At 39.2% G+C, this 20,554-nt stretch overlaps 1 protein-coding gene across 1 annotated transcript in view; it reads left to right on the top strand.

Moving 5' to 3' along the window:
* PDXK (pyridoxal kinase) overlaps nt 1-20,554 on the top strand; it is a 41,231-nt gene that overhangs the window by 687 nt on the left and 19,990 nt on the right. The window contains exon 2 of the mRNA XM_085046207.1: nt 18,257-18,311. Within this exon, the coding sequence (XP_084902333.1) occupies nt 18,257-18,311 (55 nt within the window). The remainder of the gene's footprint in view (nt 1-18,256; nt 18,312-20,554) is intronic.

The raw sequence follows: 20,554 nt of genomic DNA on the forward strand, positions 1-20,554 counted from the left end.
TGCCCTCGGGCGGTGGTGATCCCCCAAACCGGAGGGTCTGGGGAAGCTGTGCTGGGGCGTAAGGGCTACTTGATGCCTGTGCGAGGCAGGGCCAGAGAAGGTGCCTGACATGGCCCGGGGCTCGAGGGTGTAATTGGATCTTGGCCTTCATGGCTGTCATGTGCCGCCGTCAGAGTTGTTTGCTTGGGTCTCGCCGGTGGTGGGAAAACACCGGGCGAGCCTTTGCACATCGCACTGTTGGTTCTTATAAGGGGTCTGTATCCTAAAGGGCTAATCTGGGGCCTCCCCATCAAGAGGTCTGTGTGCCTTGACCCACGCGTGTCTGTGTGGAGCTCTCTGAGAACCTCATTACAGAACGCGGTGTGTTGTGACATTGGTTATCTCGGTGTGTGCTTCCCAAACGATGCTGCAACTCATTTGACTAGACAGGAGAGATGATGTACTCTGATAAATGATGCAAGTGAGATCAGGACTGCAACAGTGTCACACCCCCTTATCACCATCCGGTTATAATGTAACCAAATCTCCTGAAAATTAATGTATGGTGAAGGGTGATGTACGTATATAATACGAGTACTGTGGAAAAATACGAGTGTGTAGTGCTTCAGGCCAGAAAGGTTGTCATGAGCTGCAGGTCTGGTGTCCCTCCTTTCCTAAAAAAATTATTTTGCAATAGTACTTCCCCTTTCTATTTTTGTGTAACAGAAGAGCACACAGTAGTACTTATTACAGAAATCTCCAGTCTCTTAAACTGTTCTCTCTCTCCATTTTAATTCTCTGTCAAGGGTTCTCTTTGCTTTTCTGTAACTCAACCTTTCTGTGACACATGAGCTGTGTAACTTGACAAGTGGGTTCCAGGAAAGTGTCTTTAGTCCCTTGCCTATGACAGTGTAAAATACTACTGGAGCTAAAAAAGTCCTGTTGATGTTGTAGCTGAGTTGTGTTTGGGAAGCTGTCACACTCATACTGTATAATGTTCTTCAGTGTATAGTATAACAGGAAGTTTCTGGCATGGGAGGAAAAGAAATCTACTTGGGGAACAGCCAAACTCCTGCCACTACAGGTTGTGCTTGCAAATCCTATGTTGGCAGCCCTTAGTGAAGTTGTGCTTGCTGGAAAGTTATCTAAACTATTGTTTTGCTAGAACATCAGCTGGGGCAAGGAGACTTTGCTTTTCTTTCTGTCTTCTTGCAACAAGAAAGGGAATTACAAACCTGACTTTTTCTCTTTCATTTTTTTTTAATATGAAAATAAAAACGATAGCTGTATCTGTTCTTCAGGATGGATGCAAGTCTGGCGTGCTGTTGTTATTTTCCATTCTCATTTTTTTGCTTCAATTTTCTGAACCAGTTAGGTGAGGCTTCCTTCTGAACTCACCAGTATTGAGTTTGCAGGGCAGGGTGTGTGTAGATAAGTGTGTCTGTGTGCTTGTGAGGTCTGATGGGCTGAAATCCTGACACAACATTTCAGGAATCTGCATTTGGACAGCAGCATCCAAATAGAAAACCAGACTTTTTTTTACCTGCACTATGCAGGCTTCTTCAAAAAATATCACTCATGTTTGAATGACCCGTTCTTTGGTGGAAATCTGTGACATTATTATCAGTAGCCAGCAATTTGCACAGCAGAGTACTGTTTAATGTCTTTTTTTTAATCAGCTGGTTTCATTTTGTCAGGCTTCCGCTTGAATAAAAGCTAAAGTATTTAAAAGGTAGATTTGTGGAAAGACTTCCTCTGTGGAATTCATGGTAAACACTTTCTATATGGCAAATAGAGCAAAACAGAGTTGTACCCTATATTAGACCAGTTATAATAATGGAAGTAATAGAGCTGAGAAGTGTTGGAACCCTTTATACAATTTCAGGTTCAAATACATTTAAGTTATTAGAGAATCTAGATTAAATAATAGGTTATAGAGGAAATGTGCATGTGGATTTGCCCGAAAGGGAACTGCCCTCAACACTGCTTTGAATTCTGCCTTGTCAAGGGTTTAAATAGTTTTTACTTGCATGGTCTTACTATCTCTTCAGAACATTCTGAAGGTAGTTCTGAATTATTTTTAAAATAGTCTTAAGTTATTTGCAGTTGTATATTCTCAGCTTTTAGTATCAGGAAGTGGTGCAGGATTGTCCATTTAAGAGAGAAAGAGCAGTAGGGTGTACATTAACTTGGGGAGTTGCCACTGTCAGTCAGATAAATTACTTAAAAACACAAAAAATTGTTTCTGCGTTTCTAAATGTTTCTAATGTTGACTAAGATTTGTCATATCTTTTATGATATAAAATAAAAACATATGCTTTCACCATGATATTCAACTTCACTTGTATCATATGTGCTTTTTTCCTTAGAGGCATCTCTTAGCTGGTAATTTAAATATAATTTTAGCTTACCTTTCCTGCCCCACCTTCTAGGTGGGCAGAATGTGGCAATAAGTAAAGGGAGCAGAACTGGCAAGAAGAGAGTTAGAATCCTCCTCAAACCACAGAGAATCCATCCACAAGGACAAAGTGATTTCTCTTCTGCAGAGGGACCTCATTCTGACCAGCAGGAAAACCTTGGTAGGCAGAGGAATTCAGGATTCATATAGTGCACCCATCACAATATCAGCTCTTGGGAATGAGTGTGTCAGTCTGTGTGCTCAGTTCTTGGGGCCTCCATGAGCTTCCAAGAAAGAGTTTTGAAATTATAAGGAAGGGGTATGAGAAAGTCCCAGCCAGTTTCACCTGGGCACTGGACATTTGCATTTGGTTGCCACTGGACTAACTGGTACCCCTGTCTGCAACCAGCAGATGTTGATCTCTGCTTGTCTCAGTAACAGTGATGGTGTGGGTTTTTTGTTTGTTGTTTTTTGGGGCTTTTTTTGGTCTGCCCTAACACTCATAGAATTTGAGAAAATCATGCCTCTGTTTTGAGTATTTAATTCCCGACTTCCTTTTATATCTGCTTACCTTGAAGATAGAGCTAAAAGCTTAGACAAAGACCATTGATTATTTGGATCTGGAGAATTGTCTGTCCTGAGCTGTAGAACATACATAAACAGTTTCTACAAAACAGGATAAAATGGCCTTTTGAAATCTGTTCGATAAATTTATTTTCTTTTTAATTTTTTCCCTCCTGCTAAATGGAAATAATTGTCCTGGTGTTAATAAGAACTGATGATTCTCAGACTAGTTCTCAGTAATTCTCCTCTGGAAAGAAAACAGTAAGTCCACAATTTTTAGCTGCTTCTTAATTGTAGAAAAGATGGGAAAACAACTTTGGCCAGCACAGGTGGTAATGTATTTGATGTTGAGGGATAGTCTTGAACTGCCTTGTCCAGCATATGCTGAGACTAAAACCAGTATCAGTAGATCTTTGCTAATTATCTACTGCATTAACAAAAATGTTTACAACTTTTTTCCATTATTTTGTTGAAAGGTGCAGCCAAATGGATTAAGAATTGCATAGAAAGATAAAGTGCATCTCTTACTTAACATAACTGCTTTTTCTTTTTCAAGCCCTGCTATTGTGTTAATAGTATGAGTCAGAAGAGGATGAATCAATCAAAAGTCTTTTACAGAGTAACAATAAGAAATGTTCTTACTGGGTAGCCCTTATTTTTGTTACAGATCAAAGGCTGAAAAAACCTAAACCTAAAGAAAAAAATAAATACAAAGATGAAAGAATGTATTTGGTCTTTGTAATATCCAAAGATTGTCCTAAATTGCATATCTGAAACAACAATTATTGCTGTAGAATCACACTTCAAATGAAGCTTGTGGAGGCCTGCTTTTCCCCCTTGCCTTTGTTCTTTTAAGAAAGGTAGATAAGGGGTGAAGGAATTAAAAACAAGCAACCCAACACATAAAAAAGTTCACAACCCCTCTGGGAAGGCTTGTTCAAAGCTGTGTAAAGACCATTTGCTTCTTATGTGGATGTCAGCACATGTAGCTGCAAAAGTCTGGTGAATACCCTTGCACAGGGTGAGGTCCTGAAAAAGATTTGTAATCTTTTTGTAATCCAGAACGTTGGAACAAGATGGTTCCCCACCTGGCAATCTGGATTTCTAGGGAGAGGCTTTAGCAGACTTTTCCAGAAGTGCCTGTCCAGATGAGCCCAGCTCAGGAGCACTGAGAGAACTTTGAACCTCTCAGAAGATTGTAGGAAATGGACTTGCCACCTGCGTGGTAAACTGGGATGGAAGGCGAGTGGGACAGGACTGGGAGAGCATAAGAAAGTAGATTATTCCTCAAAAGACACCACCACCATCACCACCACCAACAAAAAACAAACAAAAAACCCAACCAACCGAACACAAAAACTCAAAACCAAAAGACAAAACCAAACCAACCAACCAACCAAAAAACCCACCAAAAAAAAGAGTGTATTTGTCACTTTCAGCTCTTAACATTGCTTGAAGACAGACTAAACTAAACTGAGGCTACTGGGGTCTCACTTTTGCTTAACAATAGGAGTTTATGTTTGTGCAGATTTCTAAACAAAGAGACCTCAATTTTCTTTTTGAACTCTTAATGGAATCTTTTCAGCTCCTAATGCAAAATAATCAGCTTGAAAAATCAGAGCAATTTCAACCTGCCCAAAAGAAGTGCAGCTGGGGCTGCAGATGTGCTGTGGACTCTGAATGGCTGGGCAGAGCCTCTAATGAATGGAGAGTGGGACTGACTGAACCATCCTCATCCAAGGTCAGCTCTGTGTGACTGTGGGATTCCTGACTGTTCCTGCAAGTCACTCAATAGTGGCAGCTTGTTAAATAAGCCTTTGTCATGAAAATTCAGTCATGAAAATACAGAAATGCTGAGGGATGTTCACACAGGCTGATTGTATAACATGGTTGAAAAGCTGCAAAAACAATTTTAAGATGCATGAAAAGTTGTTGTGCAGTGTGGGTATAGGGCCAGTTGACCAGTTGGCATTTTAAACGTTTGGAAAAAATGATGATAAATATTTACAACAATTGATGATTCTGATAATTTGCTGACTTTTTCATAGTAAATTGTGAAAGTTTGAACTGTGCAGATGCATGTGCTGGGATTTGACATTCTAGTTACACTGGAGTGTGTGTAGTGATGTGTTGTGAACAAATAGTTTTCGACATAAATATAATCTTTTCATCTATCACAACACAGCAAAGTGAAAAGATGAAGGAGGATCCCATTTGGTGTCTACAAGTACATGCAAATATTTGACTTAAGAGGAAGCAAAAATACTTTACCCTGATTCACCCACTGTCTTTGGAAAAAAAAAATAGACTTGTCAAGAAATTGCAAATCTTATTAAAAGACTGGAAAACCTTGCCTAGAGGTGGATTTGCACTGTTTGTGTGGGGAATATAATGTACTCAGAAACTCAGTAGCAAGTGTTTACTTGCTTAAGGCATTTTTATATTAGGAATGGCCTTATTTTCTGTCTTTAAGTCTTAGATTTTTTTTTTTTTTAATTCTTGCAGCAGTTGGTGTCTTATTTCTTCTCCAGCTGAAACAGCTGAGAGAATATTTTTTTGTGTAAAAACAAACAGGGGCAGATAACAGAGTGAACAGTTATCTGTCAGGTTTCTGGGAGAAGGGAAAAAGCTTCAGGTTAGTTTCATTTTACAATGTCTGGCAATGTATTAAAAATGAAAGTACAGTTTGAAATAATAAAATTAATCTTAAATTATGTATATGAGAATTGTACACCTGAGAAAAACAGGGGACATAGAAAGTTACTGACAGCTCTCTAAAATCTCCCTTTAAGTAAACTGTTGTCTTTTACTATTCACTTTTTGTATTTATATCCAAAAAATGATGGTCACCTTCCCATGAAAATCGTATTTAGTCATTTTAGATAAGGGACACAGCATTATCCATGGCTGACTGAACACATGCCAGGCAGGTATTTTTAGCCTCTTTGGGCTGAACGGATGCAAGTGGAAGTTCCATTTCAGTTGCTTGTGTTGTATGGAAAACAGGCTGGAGTTGGTGAGGCAAGGTTAATGTGAGGAGCTAGACATTAGTCCTGGGACATAAAATGTCCATTCTTCTGAAATTACTATATGCAATAGAGTGTGCAGCTGCATAGTAATATGTACAGAGGAGAAAAAATATATATATGGTGAGCATAATGTTTGGAACATGCCAAGGAGGTCTGTGCTGATAGATAATATGAGCCCCAGGAGAAGCCAGACTGGTTCATCATCTTGTGGCTTGGCAGCAGTGGGGTGACTTATCATAGCTAAAAAAATATTACTGTGCTGAACTACCTGAATTTTTTCAGGCCTTTGTTCAGGATTCGTATTTGTTCATGTTAATTCATCCATGACACCTCCGAGCTGCAGTTCCCTTAACATCTGGAACAATTATCCACAGAGCAGGAGAGACAACTGAGATACCAAAACCTCTTCTGTGCTTCATTTAAAAACAAAACAAACTTCTCTTCACCCTCTGTCATCCTTTGTAAATTTTAAGCATATGGAGTAGTTTGGGCTGAGTAGAAATCCTTGCATGGTGATTTAACTTTGCTGTCTTGGGAATGCAAAACACCTCTTGCCAGCTGGATGTGTGGGATTGAGGAGGTGCTAGAGCACACACTGGAAAATAGAAAGTCTGTCCCCTGTGGCAAAATAAAAGCTGGAGAGCTGCTTTCTGATCTGTGGATGCAGTGGCTCCCAAAACCAGCAGTAAATGGTTTTCCTGACCTGCAGAACATTTCCAGTCTGGCCACAACTATTCCCCTTCTCCCCACTGTGGGGTCCAGTCATGTTTTACCTCTCAGAAGAGGATCTGTGTGGAAGTCTCCAGCGAGGATGGCACAGCTATCAATGACATTAATAAGCTGAAGAGAGGAATCCATGACAGTCTTCAAGAATAGCATTCATCTGGTCATCCTGCTGGAATTGTCTGGGACAGTGCAGTGCTGGTCTGTCCCACAATATCAGAATACAACAACATTTTTTCTCTTATTCATTTAGCAGATTGCTAGCCAATAAAGCCTTACTTTCATACACTCTTTGTTGTTAATACTAAATTATTTGTTTCCTTCCTGAATTTTGCCATGTTTCTTCATAGCTGCTCAACATTGTAATTCTGTCTCCATCTTCTCTGAGGGGAAGGAAAAAGAAAATTAATTATGGCAGAAAAAAAGGTGAGCTAAATTCTCAAAATCTAATACTGTTTTGCAGAATTGTACACTGGAGTTTATGGTCATGTATTTATTAAAGTCTGGCCTAAATCTAAACAAATTAAATACACGTGTATTTCATAAATCTGAGTATCTTCCTGTATTTTATGACATTTGTTTTGGATGATGAGTATTACTGAGTAAAGGTAGGGTGAAGGAAAACTCTTTTTCCATCCATCTTCACTGTGGTTACTCTCATTTTTCTGGCAGGACACAGCCCCTGTCTCACAGGCACCACACAGCCTGTGGAAAACCATCACCATAACTGAGCATTTAACAAAAATCAAAACAAAAGTTAAAAAAAACCAGCTGTTTAGTTCTCACTGTAGTTAATGGAAGTAACATTGTACCTCTAACCACTCATACAACAACCAAACAAATACATGGCAAGCTAGTGTTTCAATTTGAGAAGTTTTGTGTTGTCACCTGTCCTTTAAGGTACTGCAATCTGCCAGTTTCAGTAGAGAAGCCAGAATGAGAAAAACTTGCTCTGGCTTTACCACTGCCAGCTGGTCCTTGCACCTTGCATTATTTTTGTCCACTTCAATGCTCCAAGGAAAGTCATTTTGTCAGGCCATGTGGTAAACTGCTCTGAGAAACCATCCAGGTAATAAATGACTTGGCAAAAATGGAAAAGAAGAAAGTGAGTGTTGATTTGGTGAGCCAATTTCCTGACAGCTCTTGTGGCATAGCTGAGGTCCAGGGCAGGAGCAAGCCCCAGGCTCCTGGTGTCTGCTGAAGGAAATATTCTTCAGAGTATTCTTCTCCAAGACATCTGCTTATTCTGAAGGAAGTGGTGAGACATTTATCTATTCTCTAGAAGTTTCATTCTTTCTGTGTGGTGGCCTTGGTCTGATCTTCACATAATGTGGCACCTCTTTCAGGGAGCTGTTTCCTGTTTTGTTTCTACAAGTATCTGTTACCATGCAATTTAACATCTAAACCTTTGGTAGGAGAGTGGGATCCATTCATAGTCCACCTCAGAAGTGCACATAAAGCATGTGCTGGCTAAAACAAATCTCTCTTGTAGGATAAAATTCCCCCTTAGATGTACAAAATGTGCTCACCCACAGCTTGCTAATGGACTGGTGGTTAGCGACCTGGCTAGCCAAAATATTTAGAAGGACTAAAACTAAAGTAAAAATCAGGAAAAGAATGTGTTGTGGGATCCTTCCCCCCATTTCATTCACGAAAATAAAAGGGATGATTTCCACGCCTGTTGAACCTGTTGCTGCTGTCTGTGTCTGCCTCTCCTTATCAGTGTTTGCAAACTTCCTTGTGTAGCACTGCAGGATTCCAGCTGGCAGGAGTTTGCAGTGACAGTATGGTGTTTCTGTCAAATTAAATCCAAGTGTAGAAGGAAGCAGCATGAAGATGATGAGTCTGAAATCTGCAGTAAACCTACTTCTCCATCTGAAATCAGTATCTGAAGTCGCTGGTGCCTAACAGTAAACAGTCTCAGGTAGAATGTGTTGTTTGAGGTGGAAGGCAGGCAGAGACCCCCAGCACCACCTCATTCTGCTGTTTTGTGGTTGTCCTTTAGTGCGAAGAATGAAGGGGAGAACAGCAGCAGAAACAAGTTTTTTTCTGTCCTTCATTGGCCTTAACCTTTATAAATGGGTGTCTTGCAGATCCATCACTTAATACCACTCCAGATGGTAGGAGTGGCCTCCTGCCCATAGGAAGGTCAATAGAGCAGCTCTACCACAAATCTTTTGACCCTGCAGTCATCTCAATCCCAAACTAGAACTGTTGTTATGCAGGAAATAGATCTGAGGAGGGTGTGTGTCTTGCAGGTACAAGAGGCTGTTTGTTTGAGTAGCCTATGGAAAAATGGTCATGATGTAGAGCAAGGAGATTCTTAGTGCTGAATAAAATGGCTTAGAGGGAGTTTTGATAAAGGCATGTCTTTTATGTCGAGTATCTTGCATTGACCAGTTAGCAGTGAATGCCAATCCCTCTGTTCAGGTGCAAAGAAAAATTAATGACCTGGTGGTATTTGCTCTGAAGTATTCCTGTGTCTCTAAGGCATATTTGGAAAAGCATCCTTAAGGCATTAGTGAATGATCTTGATTTTGGCCTAATTACTATTCAGATAAGTACTTACATTGCAAGCCTTTTCAGAAAAATCAAGAAATTATTTATTTGAGAACAGATTCACTGCAGTCTCGGGCTGTTCTAGTCTTTTCTGTTCAGATGGTCATGATATTACAGTTAGATCAGCCCATCAGCAAATTCTCAGTGAGGAGCAATTTTCCAGAGCACTTTGACAAAAATTGTACTCTGCTCTGGCAGAAGAGAGAGGATTTGTTTTCTGCTCCAGTCTTTACAATGTCCTCTGTGGTTCCAGTGCTGAAGTCAGCTTGTAAGTACTGAAAATTGGTATACAGTTAATCAAAGGTAAAAAGGGAGTGTCATTCAAGAAACAAGGCCTGTTCAGTGGCCAACCACCCTTGGAGGGAAGAGCCTTTTCCTAACACCCAACCTAAACCTCCCCTGACATAACTCTGCGCAATTCCCTCTGATCCTATCACTGTCACCACAGAGAAGAGATCAGTGCCTGTCCCACCTCTTCCCCACCTTTGTAGCACTCCTTTGGATGCACTCTAATAGCTCAATATCCTTCTTACATTATGGTGCCTTTTCCTCAAGGTCATCTGGTGTATATTTTTACTGTCTGTTTTGTAATAGTCTATTTCTAACCTCAGAATTTGAAGTGGTCTGTTCATAAATCACCAATAATATGCCCAGCATCCCTTTCCCCCGTTTATTTGCTTTAGTATTTTTATCCTGGCACAATATCCCCAATATCTTAATGATTTTTCTTTGCAGTGCCTTGTCAAATGCTGCACTAAAATACAGCTATATTATACCTGCAGAGTTCTCTTTAGCTACTTGGTATGGTTTGTTAAAAGCTCAGGAAGAGAAGAAAGAGATTGGGTTAGTCAATAGCAGTTTCAGTTTGGTTTATCAGCCCACGCCGGCAATTATTCCTGCTTCACTAATTGTCAGGGCATGCCTTTTCTTTTTCCCAAGTTCCTATTTCTCAAACTGAATTGGTGTTCTTACTTTTCTACACCCAGTACAATGTACCATTTTTGGTTCAGCAGCAAATGGAAGGAGATGCAATTAAGTGAAAGAGCTGGCGCACAGTGCGAGGCGCAAGCTGCAACTGGGAAATTTCCCTCTTTCTCCCATTTCAAATTAGTTTGATTACAGAAATTCAGCCTTTTAAAACATGCTTCTAGGCCATCTCCAGAGGAATACAGTGGAGCAGTGATGTTCATTGGAACTGCAGTGATGGCTGTGTGAGGTGAAGTTCCAAACTGTAGGACATTAATGCAAACAGCTTGTATTACAATGGATACATAGAGCAATTCATGGCCTGACACAGAGACTTTCTTATTGGAAAATATCACTGCCATTACTTAGCAAAAGACACCCCAAACCTCAATTACCTTGCTTGACAGGGTAATTTTAACTGTGGTAGTAAAGTTAATTCTGTTAATGTGTTTCAATTAAGTTCAGTTTTAATATATATGTAAAAAGCTGGAAGGAATAGAATGCATCTAGTTTATGTGATATTGCATTTTTTTTACACAAATAAAGTCATTCCTGGCTAATTCAGTTTGTGGGTTGTACACATGCTCTGCTAAAAGTCAGCAGTTTGGGTCTTACCGCAAGATTTGTTTAAAATTCCTCATAAATTGTGTCTAGTTAAGTCTCAATAACTCCCTTGGTTTATGTATATTTTTGTGCTATAAAAATTTGTCCTTTGAATGATGTCACAGTAGGGATGAACCTCACAGGGTGTTAATAAAAGAATCAGGGCAGGGGGAATATTTATATTTTCTGTATTTCTATATATTTGAGATGTAGGATTTGCTCTTAAATATTCACTTATTTTTTGAAATGCTGCTTTGTGCTTTAAATGATATAAATCAAAGTACTTCCCCAGTGCTTGGGAAGCTTGACTGGCTTTTGAAGCTGAGGACTTTTTTTTTCTTTTTGTATAGCCCCATGGTTTGTCATGTGCTGCCATCAATTTTTGAAAATGAAACCCAACTTCACTGTGTGGTGATTAGAGGACTGGATCATCTCTTTTGAAAGGACAGGTTGAGGGAGCTGGGTGGTTTTGGTTAATTAGATGATGTCTATTATACTTCTCGCCTTTTTTAGTATTTACTCCTACATTGCTCTAACTCATCAGTCTCTTACCATTTGTTGGCACAAAGGATGGGACATGCTTGGCTTGGATGTTTCATCATTTGAATATTAATTAGAAAAAGACTCATCCTTTTTCCATAGAAGTCTTACATGCAAAGAAAGCATCTTGCTACAAAACAGAAGAGTTGAAGTGCAAAGCAGTGTTACAATACAAGACTATTTTGAGGAGAACTAGATGCATAACAGTTAAATCCTCCTTTCAAAAGTGGAGTCTCAAAGGTTCTCTTCTCCTGGCTAGCAGAACCTTGTTCCTTCTTGCTTTTTAGCTGTTTTTCTGTGCCCTTTTCTTGTCAAACTGTGATTCCATTGGCGATGAACTCACCTTTTAGAGTTGTGAATACACAAATTATATAGTGAGATTTTTACCTGTGGCACATTTGTAGCTCAGGTCATACAAAAAATAAGGTACCTTGTGTTCACAAGAAAAGAATTTGTATGTACTGGTTTTGTATGACTGGCTGAGCTTGATATATAGAATCTGTATGACTGGCTGAGCTTGATATACAACTTCAGCTACTGATATTTTCCCTGGATTTGTGGTTTACAAACCATTTGGTTTATGGACTCATCTGAGAAAATTGGTTTTGATGTGTTCTGGTATGGCAAAGCTAACATTTTTCCCAAAATTAAGAACTTTGAAGAAACTGAAAAGTTTGGATGGAGGTCTTGGCTTTATTAATGAAATATAGATAGCAACCTGTGAACATGAATCAGGAACATAAATACTATGGAAAAAAACATGTATGTAGTCTACACAGTCTGCTTTTATACAAACTGGGTTTTTTCTTTTCTTGTTTTTTCTTTTCACTATTCTGGTTTCTTCCCCTCTGCCTTTTCCTTGTTACAGATTTTTCCTTTAACTTGAGATGCATAACTGCTTTGTGGTTTTAATTTCAAACCTGAAAATGAAATGCCACTGGAGGTACAAAACCAGTGCCTAAAGAGGGCAATATATACCGGTCATGTTGCAGAGTACAGAGGTGGTTTTAATTGAATTTCATTCTTGCAGAACTAGGTCATTGTTCTCTAAGGTTGTTTAAATTAAGTACAAACTAAAGCATTCCAGTTAAATTGGCCCACTGGTCATTTAACAGCAAAGGATGTATTATCTTTACTGTCAAAGCTGTCATAGTTAATAGTGTAAACACAGAGTACCCCTGGGCTTTATCCTTAGAAGCAGAACTTTAGGACGGGGAGCAGGTGGTGATATTTTGTGTGATTTTGCACATGGATATCCATTTCTACAATGGATAAAGCTGAGTTTTTTTAATGTAATTGTGTCACTGAAGGATGGAGTGACCCTGGCTGGAGGGGACATCAGGAGCTCCCAGTGCAGCCTCTGACTTGAAGCTTGGGCAGCACTAAGTTCAGCCCAGGCTGCTCAGGGTTTTAGCTCTCCTTGGGTCTTGAAAACCTCCAAAGGCAGCAATTCCACAGCATCTCAGCCCCCTCTAAGCCCCCTTTCTCTGAATATGTACATATAATGCATTGGAAATTGGGATTTTTTTTTTTTTTTGTTTGTTTGTTTATTTGCAGTGTTTAGTACCCTGGAAACAACTAAAACTTAGTTCAGTTTGGAAGTTTGTGTCATTCAAGTGACAGTTTTTCTCACAAACTTAGGAGATGTAATATATTTCTCTCTTAAAAAAACCCACCCTACTATTTTCCTCCCCAAACTGCATGCAAATAAGGAAAATGGAGAATTTATTGAGTACTACAAACTGTGTGATACTTTTGAAAATATACATTTTTTTCTGCTGAAGGACCAGAGTAAAGCTGCAATACAAATTTAAACAGAAGCGGTTCAGTAACAGCTGTTCACATTTCTCAGAGTACATAAAGTTAATAAATGAGAATTTATATCAATATTTACTCTGAGGCAGAGCTAATCTTTGAAGTTAACAGTTTTCTGACTCAAGTGGGGTTAATAATCAGGTACCAAATAGGATTGGGAGGTAGAAATAAGTACTTTTATTTGTCTTCAGACCATTGGTACATAATGTAAATTACACAAATATGAACATAAAGATTAGCAGTCATTAAAACCGAATTCCAGATACTGCATTTCCTTCAAAATCTTCCTGCTCATTTCTCTGTTGCTACACTCACTATTTTCCATACTGTTAAATGGTTTTCTTGTTGTTTTACAACCTCCCCTTTGCATAACAACTGAGGCTGTCTTCTGGAATGTATGTTTTTAGTAGGTTTCTAACACTCTTAGGCACTGGTTTGTTGTGGTGAAGAAGTGACGTTTTTCAGTGTATGCATGGTTGAAATGTTTTCTGGAAGGAAGGGGAAGAGAGACTGTAAATTTTAAACGAAGCTTTAATTAATGCAATTAAGGCAGTAGCACAGTGGTGAAGTCCAAAGGGTTGCATGATTAGAGGTGAACCGTAACTGAGATCCAGCTCTTTATGTAACTTACCCAGCTCAAGACATTTTCTGTCTGTCTGGGCCTTCAGGTTGCTCTTCTAGTGAAACAACTGGTATCTCTTGTAAAATTTTAATCCTGAAGGTGACACATTTCTTGACTTTCTATTTGTGGCTTTGTAGCTGGATATATGTTTAAATAACTTCTGTTCTTTTAGAAAAACCAGGCTGTCCATCCTCTTTTCCAAAAGAGTTAACACCTCCAGATGTTGTCCATGTATTTTGAAGTCTCCTTTCTTGTGTACTGATTTTTCCCTTGAATATTTGCTATTTTGAAGAGGTGCATTTGGATTGTTCTCTAGACCACATCCCTGCCCAGGTCCCACTTTCTCTTTGCAAGGCTGGGAAAGCACTTGGGGGAAGAACTGGATGATATTTGTTCCCTTCCTTCAGTCACCTGTGAAGAAGAACTCGGCTGAAGTTGGCATCATGCATGATGAGCTTCATGCTGACTGTTTCTTCTAATGCATTTTGCTCTGCTGTGTGGACTTGGATTTAATCTTGCAAATATTTTTCTGAAATGTGTTACTCAGATCTGCCAGCTGTGTCTTCCCAACACAGAACTCCTCCAGTTTTAATAGTTTGTGATTTAATTTTAGAAGTGTAACAGTTCTGCCTCCATGGCTGGAAGATACTTAAAAAATATGTTGAATTTGCCCGTTTTCCTCTTGAGATTACAACTGCAAATATCACTGAATGATGTGATGCAGGCAACTATAGTTTGGGTCTTAAGAGAACAGCATTTGACAAGTGCTTAGACTGCAGGCTGAGAGGTTTAGGATGGGCTCAGTCATCCTCTTCCTTTGAAGAGCACTTGTCATCCTTACCCAAACTGGCTCAGAGTTTAGCTTTGCCCAAGATTTCCAGTTCTGTGGGCAAATGATACTTACACAGGATGACAGCAGAGCGTGGAAACTTGGAATTGTTGTCTCCTGCAGATCATCCAGATCAGGGGATGGTGGCAGCACAGGGGATGTGTGTCCCTGGAGCCCTTGGACACTTGCAAATTGGCTGATTTCACCTAAATTTCTAAAACCAGATGCAGCAGTGTCACCACAGGACTCTTGCTATAGGGAAAGTAGCACCGGTAGAGACTATTTATGAGCTGGTATAGAGAGAAGCAACAAACAAGCATTAAGGTGCATTTCTTTGTAAGCTCAGTCCTGATGCTGATCAAATACGATTTGAAGGCACTTGTTCTGCCACAGGCAAATTCCAGTTGGGGTGAGTTCCTGCATTTATTTACACAGAGGTACAAGGAACACATATGGGTGTACACAAGCAAGATATTTTATATATTGAGCTTAGTCCTGTTTTGAATTTTTATTTTCTAGTAGTTTTGTGAAGAAAAGGTTGACTCTTACTGGTTCATGACAGTAGAAAAATTTATATTAGTTGATATTCAAACTAAATGCATATTTTCAGGTGATGCTTAGTACTTTAGTGTGCAAATATGAGAGACTCTTTTTTTGTATGATCTATCTAATTCGATTCATTTGCTCTGATCTCAGTTTTCTAGGTCTGTATATACAAAAATAATGGTATTTCTAATTAAGTAGTGAGCTTTCACTTAAGATTTATTTCACCTCTGGTTTGAGTGGAAATTCTTAATTATTTAGAGGGTTTTTATTTAGAAGGTTTTTAAAAAAACCTCTAAAAATCATACTTTTAGTCAGTTCTGCCTAAGTACTTAAAAGTATGAGTATGTATTAAAAAGGTCTAACAAGACACCTTTTGAACAAAATTCTCTTTGTAAGCAGGGAAAGTACTAATCATTCAGTGCACTAGAAACTATCTCTGATGTGCTTTAGATGTGAAGGATGACAGTCACCAACACAGGTGTTTAATTGTTGGTTGGAGCAAGAAGACAACACTTCCTCATCCACCATAAACGATCAGGTTGTTAAAATGAACTATGCAAACCAAGGTAAAGACACTGTTTTTTCTGTAGCCCTAGAAGAGGTGATTGCTGTGAAAAGCTGCTTTTAGCACCTCAATCCTGTTTTCAGATTGTCTTCTGGTGACTAAATTCCACTTGACTTTTCAATGCAGTTTGCCTTGGAAACACAACCTAGCTTAACATGGCTTCAACATTCTTTTTGATTTTCTACAACTAAAGCTAAGCCTAGGCCTAAGTAAGAACCTTTATAAAAGGAAATGCATTGGAGTAACTGTGAGTTATTTTGAGGGTTGAATCAGGTTTCAAAAATAGGTGTGTTCGATTTCAGTCATACATGTTTCTTCAAAACAAAACTTTAGAGCAAATTTAGAAACTGTGGCAGAGTAGACTCACAACAGTAAGTGATCGTTAGGGAGACCTTTAAAGGATTTTTTTTTAGCCTGTTTTGTACTGATGAGAAAAGTGAGAATATCAAGGTCCCTTGCAGAATTTAAGCTCTCTGTGGCTTTTCATCCACTCTCCAAAGTATTTTATTTTCTGTTTTACCAAGTGTACAGCCAAGCTAACCTGGCTGTCTCCAAGAGAGGTGGCTCCCTTGTACTTTTCCTTCTGTTACTTGAAGCAGATTAACTGGCCAAAAACCAAAAATCACTAATCCTGTGGAAAACCTGGTTGAGAAATCAAACGATAACTCATGCTGGGGGAAGACACAAAAGCAGGACTGCTCTTTTTGGTGGCTATCAGCTGGGACAGTGCTGACCTGTGTTGTGGAACTGCTCTCCTTCCCTAAGGCACTGAGTATAAACCTGATTAGTCAGTAAATCACAGTAAGTGTGTTCTGTAGTCTCAGGGGTTAAGTACTTGGAGAGACGTGACCTGAATATTGCAGAGAAATTGATTAATTCACAATTGTTGCCAAGATACTTTAAGGAAATAACATCTTAGGTCTGTTCGTTGCAGGGAGGAGAATTGATTATGGGGTGACAGTCTGGTTAGAGGCTGTATTCTCATTTATTTCCTTGGAGAGCATGTCCAGACATCAAGGTTAAGGTCATAACAGTCTTTTCATGTTCTCAACCATTCAATTCCTGGGTGTTTAAAACAAAATCCAGCAAGGTGAAACAAAAACCTGGGGTGAGCTTAGATGCTGAGCTGAATTTGACCTTGGTCATGTTGAGGCAACCCACCATTCTGTGTACCATTAATGTTAGATTACTTTTCTTTCTGGTGAGGAAAGAACAGAAACCTTTATTAAATATTGAAGTAAGAGATTTGTTCTACAATGTGTGGATCTGAGCTGTGAAACAGAAATGTAGCACCTGCAGGCAGAAGGAACAACCTGTCACAGCACGTAGCTCCATCTTGTAGCCAGGTATTGGAATAAAGAGCTTATCAGAGGGAAAGTACAGGCACGGGGAAAGCCTGATGTGTGGCACCAGACACCCAGAGGTTTTTTAATCTGTGAGAAGGAGTTGCCTTCACGACAAAACGGGAGAGGCGTGAGTCTCCCTGGAAAACGTGACTGGAAGAGCTTTGTTCCCTCACTCCCCCCTCCCAGCAAATTGCCTGAAAGAGGATCATCCACAGTGGTGCATCATTCCTGTTATCTCCCAGCATGACTCACTGAGCCATACATAGCAGCCCCTCTTTTGAGGAGATTTCTTACTCAGAGCAAGCTGGATGTGGAAACAAAGACTCAGCGTCAGACTGTTAATGTCACTTTTGCATTAGAATTCCTTGCGTGACAGTCTAAAAATGGCTTTACCAGCACTGCCTGTCTGTATTAAACAGGTATTGTCAGGTTAAAAATCCTCATCAGTTTTCTCCTGAGTGGATGCTCTTATTTTCATAGTATTTATATATTTTTGGGCAACAAGAATATTTTGTTGATTGCACTAGCAAATTATTGGGTATTTCTGTATTTGGATTGCTGGTAATGCAGTGTAGCAGGTGGCTTTTGGAGCATGCTTTAGGCTTTTTTTATTCTGTGTTTCTTTCTCCCTTTTATTGCCCAATCATACCCCAAATTAATTCTCTGTGATTTCTTTCTATTCCCTTTTAGTTGTAAAGGAGTTGACTGTGACATCCAAGTATGGCTTGTAGTATTGATCTCTTGTAAGATCCTTCTGTCCTCCTTTTAGAAAAACTGGTTTTCTGGAATGCCAACAGCAACCTCCCTCCATATTTTGCATTAATTTAGTACCTTGTACTTCTTTTCTTGCCAAGAAAGGCCAGCCAAGGCTTTCTTCAAGGTTTCAGTGCTTGCTGCTGGACCAACATCTCCGTCCTTATCCCCAGATGAACTCCAGCCTGAGGATCCAGAGCTGTGTTTTTCTGCTGCTGTTGCCAGCAGCACTTTCATTCCATGTTCTCTGCTGGAGCAGAGCACTGTGCTGTTTGTTTATGTTGCATGTTTGTTGACTCAGCTCCCAAGATTTTTAAATATGCACTGGAAGCAAAGAGTTCTTCCGTGTGTTTTGTGATATGGGTAATGTATTAACAAAGCTGTGTTAGTAAAAGAAATATTCCTATGTTCTGTTACAGGTTTTGGGATTTGAAGTTGATACGGTGAACTCTGTCCAGTTTTCAAACCACACAGGTAAAATTTTACAGATACTACTCCACAGTCAATGAACTCATTCAACATTTGGCTCGCGTCATCCCATGGCAGTGGAGAGGACATTGGTCTTGTGTTTTCAGTCACATTTTCATGATACAGGACAGAAATGTAATTTTCATGCTTTAAGTCTCTCAGAAGTCTGGATTTGGGAATAGGACATCGATATGATGTGGTAATATCCTCTTCTGCCCTTCAGAGTGTGACTTTCTTTTGTTAGGCAGTAATTGAATTAACTTAGACAGTGAAATAACACAAATACAGCCATTTACACAGCCAGGCCTGTGAATAAGGAAGTCTTCAGAATGGTTTTCTGTGAATTGTGGCCCTTCGAGAGTCACAGTCCCATTACCAACCCAAACATCAAAAGAATACTGAGGTAGGCCAAATGTTTCCTTTCTGTGTGTCCACCCAAAAGGCTTGCAAGTATCCCAAAATTTCATTTTGGCAGGAGGGGGGATGTTAATACATTCGGGTGTATTTTTATTTAAGCTCTAAGCATGAACACAATGCACTCAACAAATAGTTCAGACTTCCTAATAGTTACCTTATTTTTTAAAAGAAAGCTAAAATTGATGTTTATTTTAGCAATATAAAGGACCATAAAGGAGCTCCAAGTGACTTGCTATTTTTGGATCACTGCAGACACATCTGCTGTCTTGGTGGTAGCAGGTTGTTTGAGGGGAGAGCTACTCTAGATAGAGAAAATCTACAGCTGTCTTCAGAACATAATCTGGGAGCAAATTCTGATTTTGACATCTTGGAAAAGAGCAAAAGTTGTTTCTGACAAAGGAAAAAACCTCAAAAGTTGAGGTACTTTTCTAGTATCTTACAGACACAGCTCTATTAATAAACTAATTTTTGGAACAGAGAGTAGATAGGAAGCCTCTATCTTCTCTTACTTCATTGAACTTCATGCAGCTTTCAAAAGGTTGTAAGATGCCTATCATGGAAGGAATTTAGTATCACCTTGGGAAGAAGAAATTAATGTTTCAAATGTAGCTTGAAAGCTATCTCTGCTTAATGAGGAAAGGCACAGAGGAGGTAATAATTAAACAAGGGAATGGGGGCCCTTTCCTGGCTCAGGCAATAATCTGATTATTTTGCCTGTACCCTTTGGCACAGTACAAAGGTTCTCTTGTGTTTTTCAAAGATACTTAGACGTGACTTCTATTTATTTAAAGAATGTATTTAGTTTTGGAGTTTGGGATTTTCCGTTGTTTAGTTCCGATAGCTGGGTAAAACTGTTGTAATCTTCCAGAAATGAAGCAGTTTTTTAATATAGAATAATTCAGTGCTTGAGATGCCTGAAGCATCAAGTGTTGTTTGTTGGCTTTCTGTTTCAAGATTAAATCAGCTTTATAGGGCATTGAAAGAGCTTAGTAGGGGTTTTATTGACCATAAACTGAATGGGTCTGAAGGTAGGCAAATTACACTACACCAGTAAGGTGACCAGCTTCTTAAAACAAAAAATTAAAAATATTTTATTTTTTTTAATAGTATCGCAGCCAAGGAAAGGTTACTAGTGTTTCATTAGAGCTTTGGCAGACAGTGAGGACAGTGGAAGGAACAACAAATTAGTGATTCCTCCTCCCACAAGAAGACTGAAATGAGCATCCCAAACCCAAAAAGTCTTTAAAATCACAAGTCTTTAAAATATTGGAACTACTCTCAATGTTTAGGAATCACTTGGGGTTTTTTTTCTGCAATTTTTTTTTAAATTAAATATGTTAAAAAATCCAAAAGTTTGCCACACAACCTCATGGTTTCAGGAAGCAGAGGTTGTTTCCTGAACCATCCTGCAATACACAGGCATTGTGTGCTGGGTGGATGGGTGAAGGTAATTTGATTTTCCTACAAAAACATAATTTTACAAGAACCGTCTTTATAATTATCATTAAAGCTGAAGGACAAACGCCTCCTTCAAAATCTAGCTGTGAACTTTAGTTTCTGAAAGAATGCCACATGCCAGAGGAGCACAGGTAGAAGAATGTGTGGGGTTTTGGACACAGTATTTTTTCTTTCCTTCTTTCCCTGTTTTTAAACTTAGAATTGGCAGCAAATAAAATGCAGAGGGAATTTATGACTAACAGACTTTGGTGAATCATTATTGCTCTTTTTTTGCCCTGTCTATAAATTAGTAAGATACCACAGGCCTCTTTCTGCTGACTCCTGCTCAGAAAATTCAGCTTTCTTTAGCCTCTGATAATCCTGAAACTCGGAAA

This window comes from Lichenostomus cassidix, chromosome 1 (genome assembly GCF_008360975.1).
Source record: "Lichenostomus cassidix isolate B80296 chromosome 1, HeHo_3.0, whole genome shotgun sequence".
In the NCBI taxonomy this organism is placed as follows: domain Eukaryota; kingdom Metazoa; phylum Chordata; class Aves; order Passeriformes; family Meliphagidae; genus Lichenostomus; species Lichenostomus cassidix.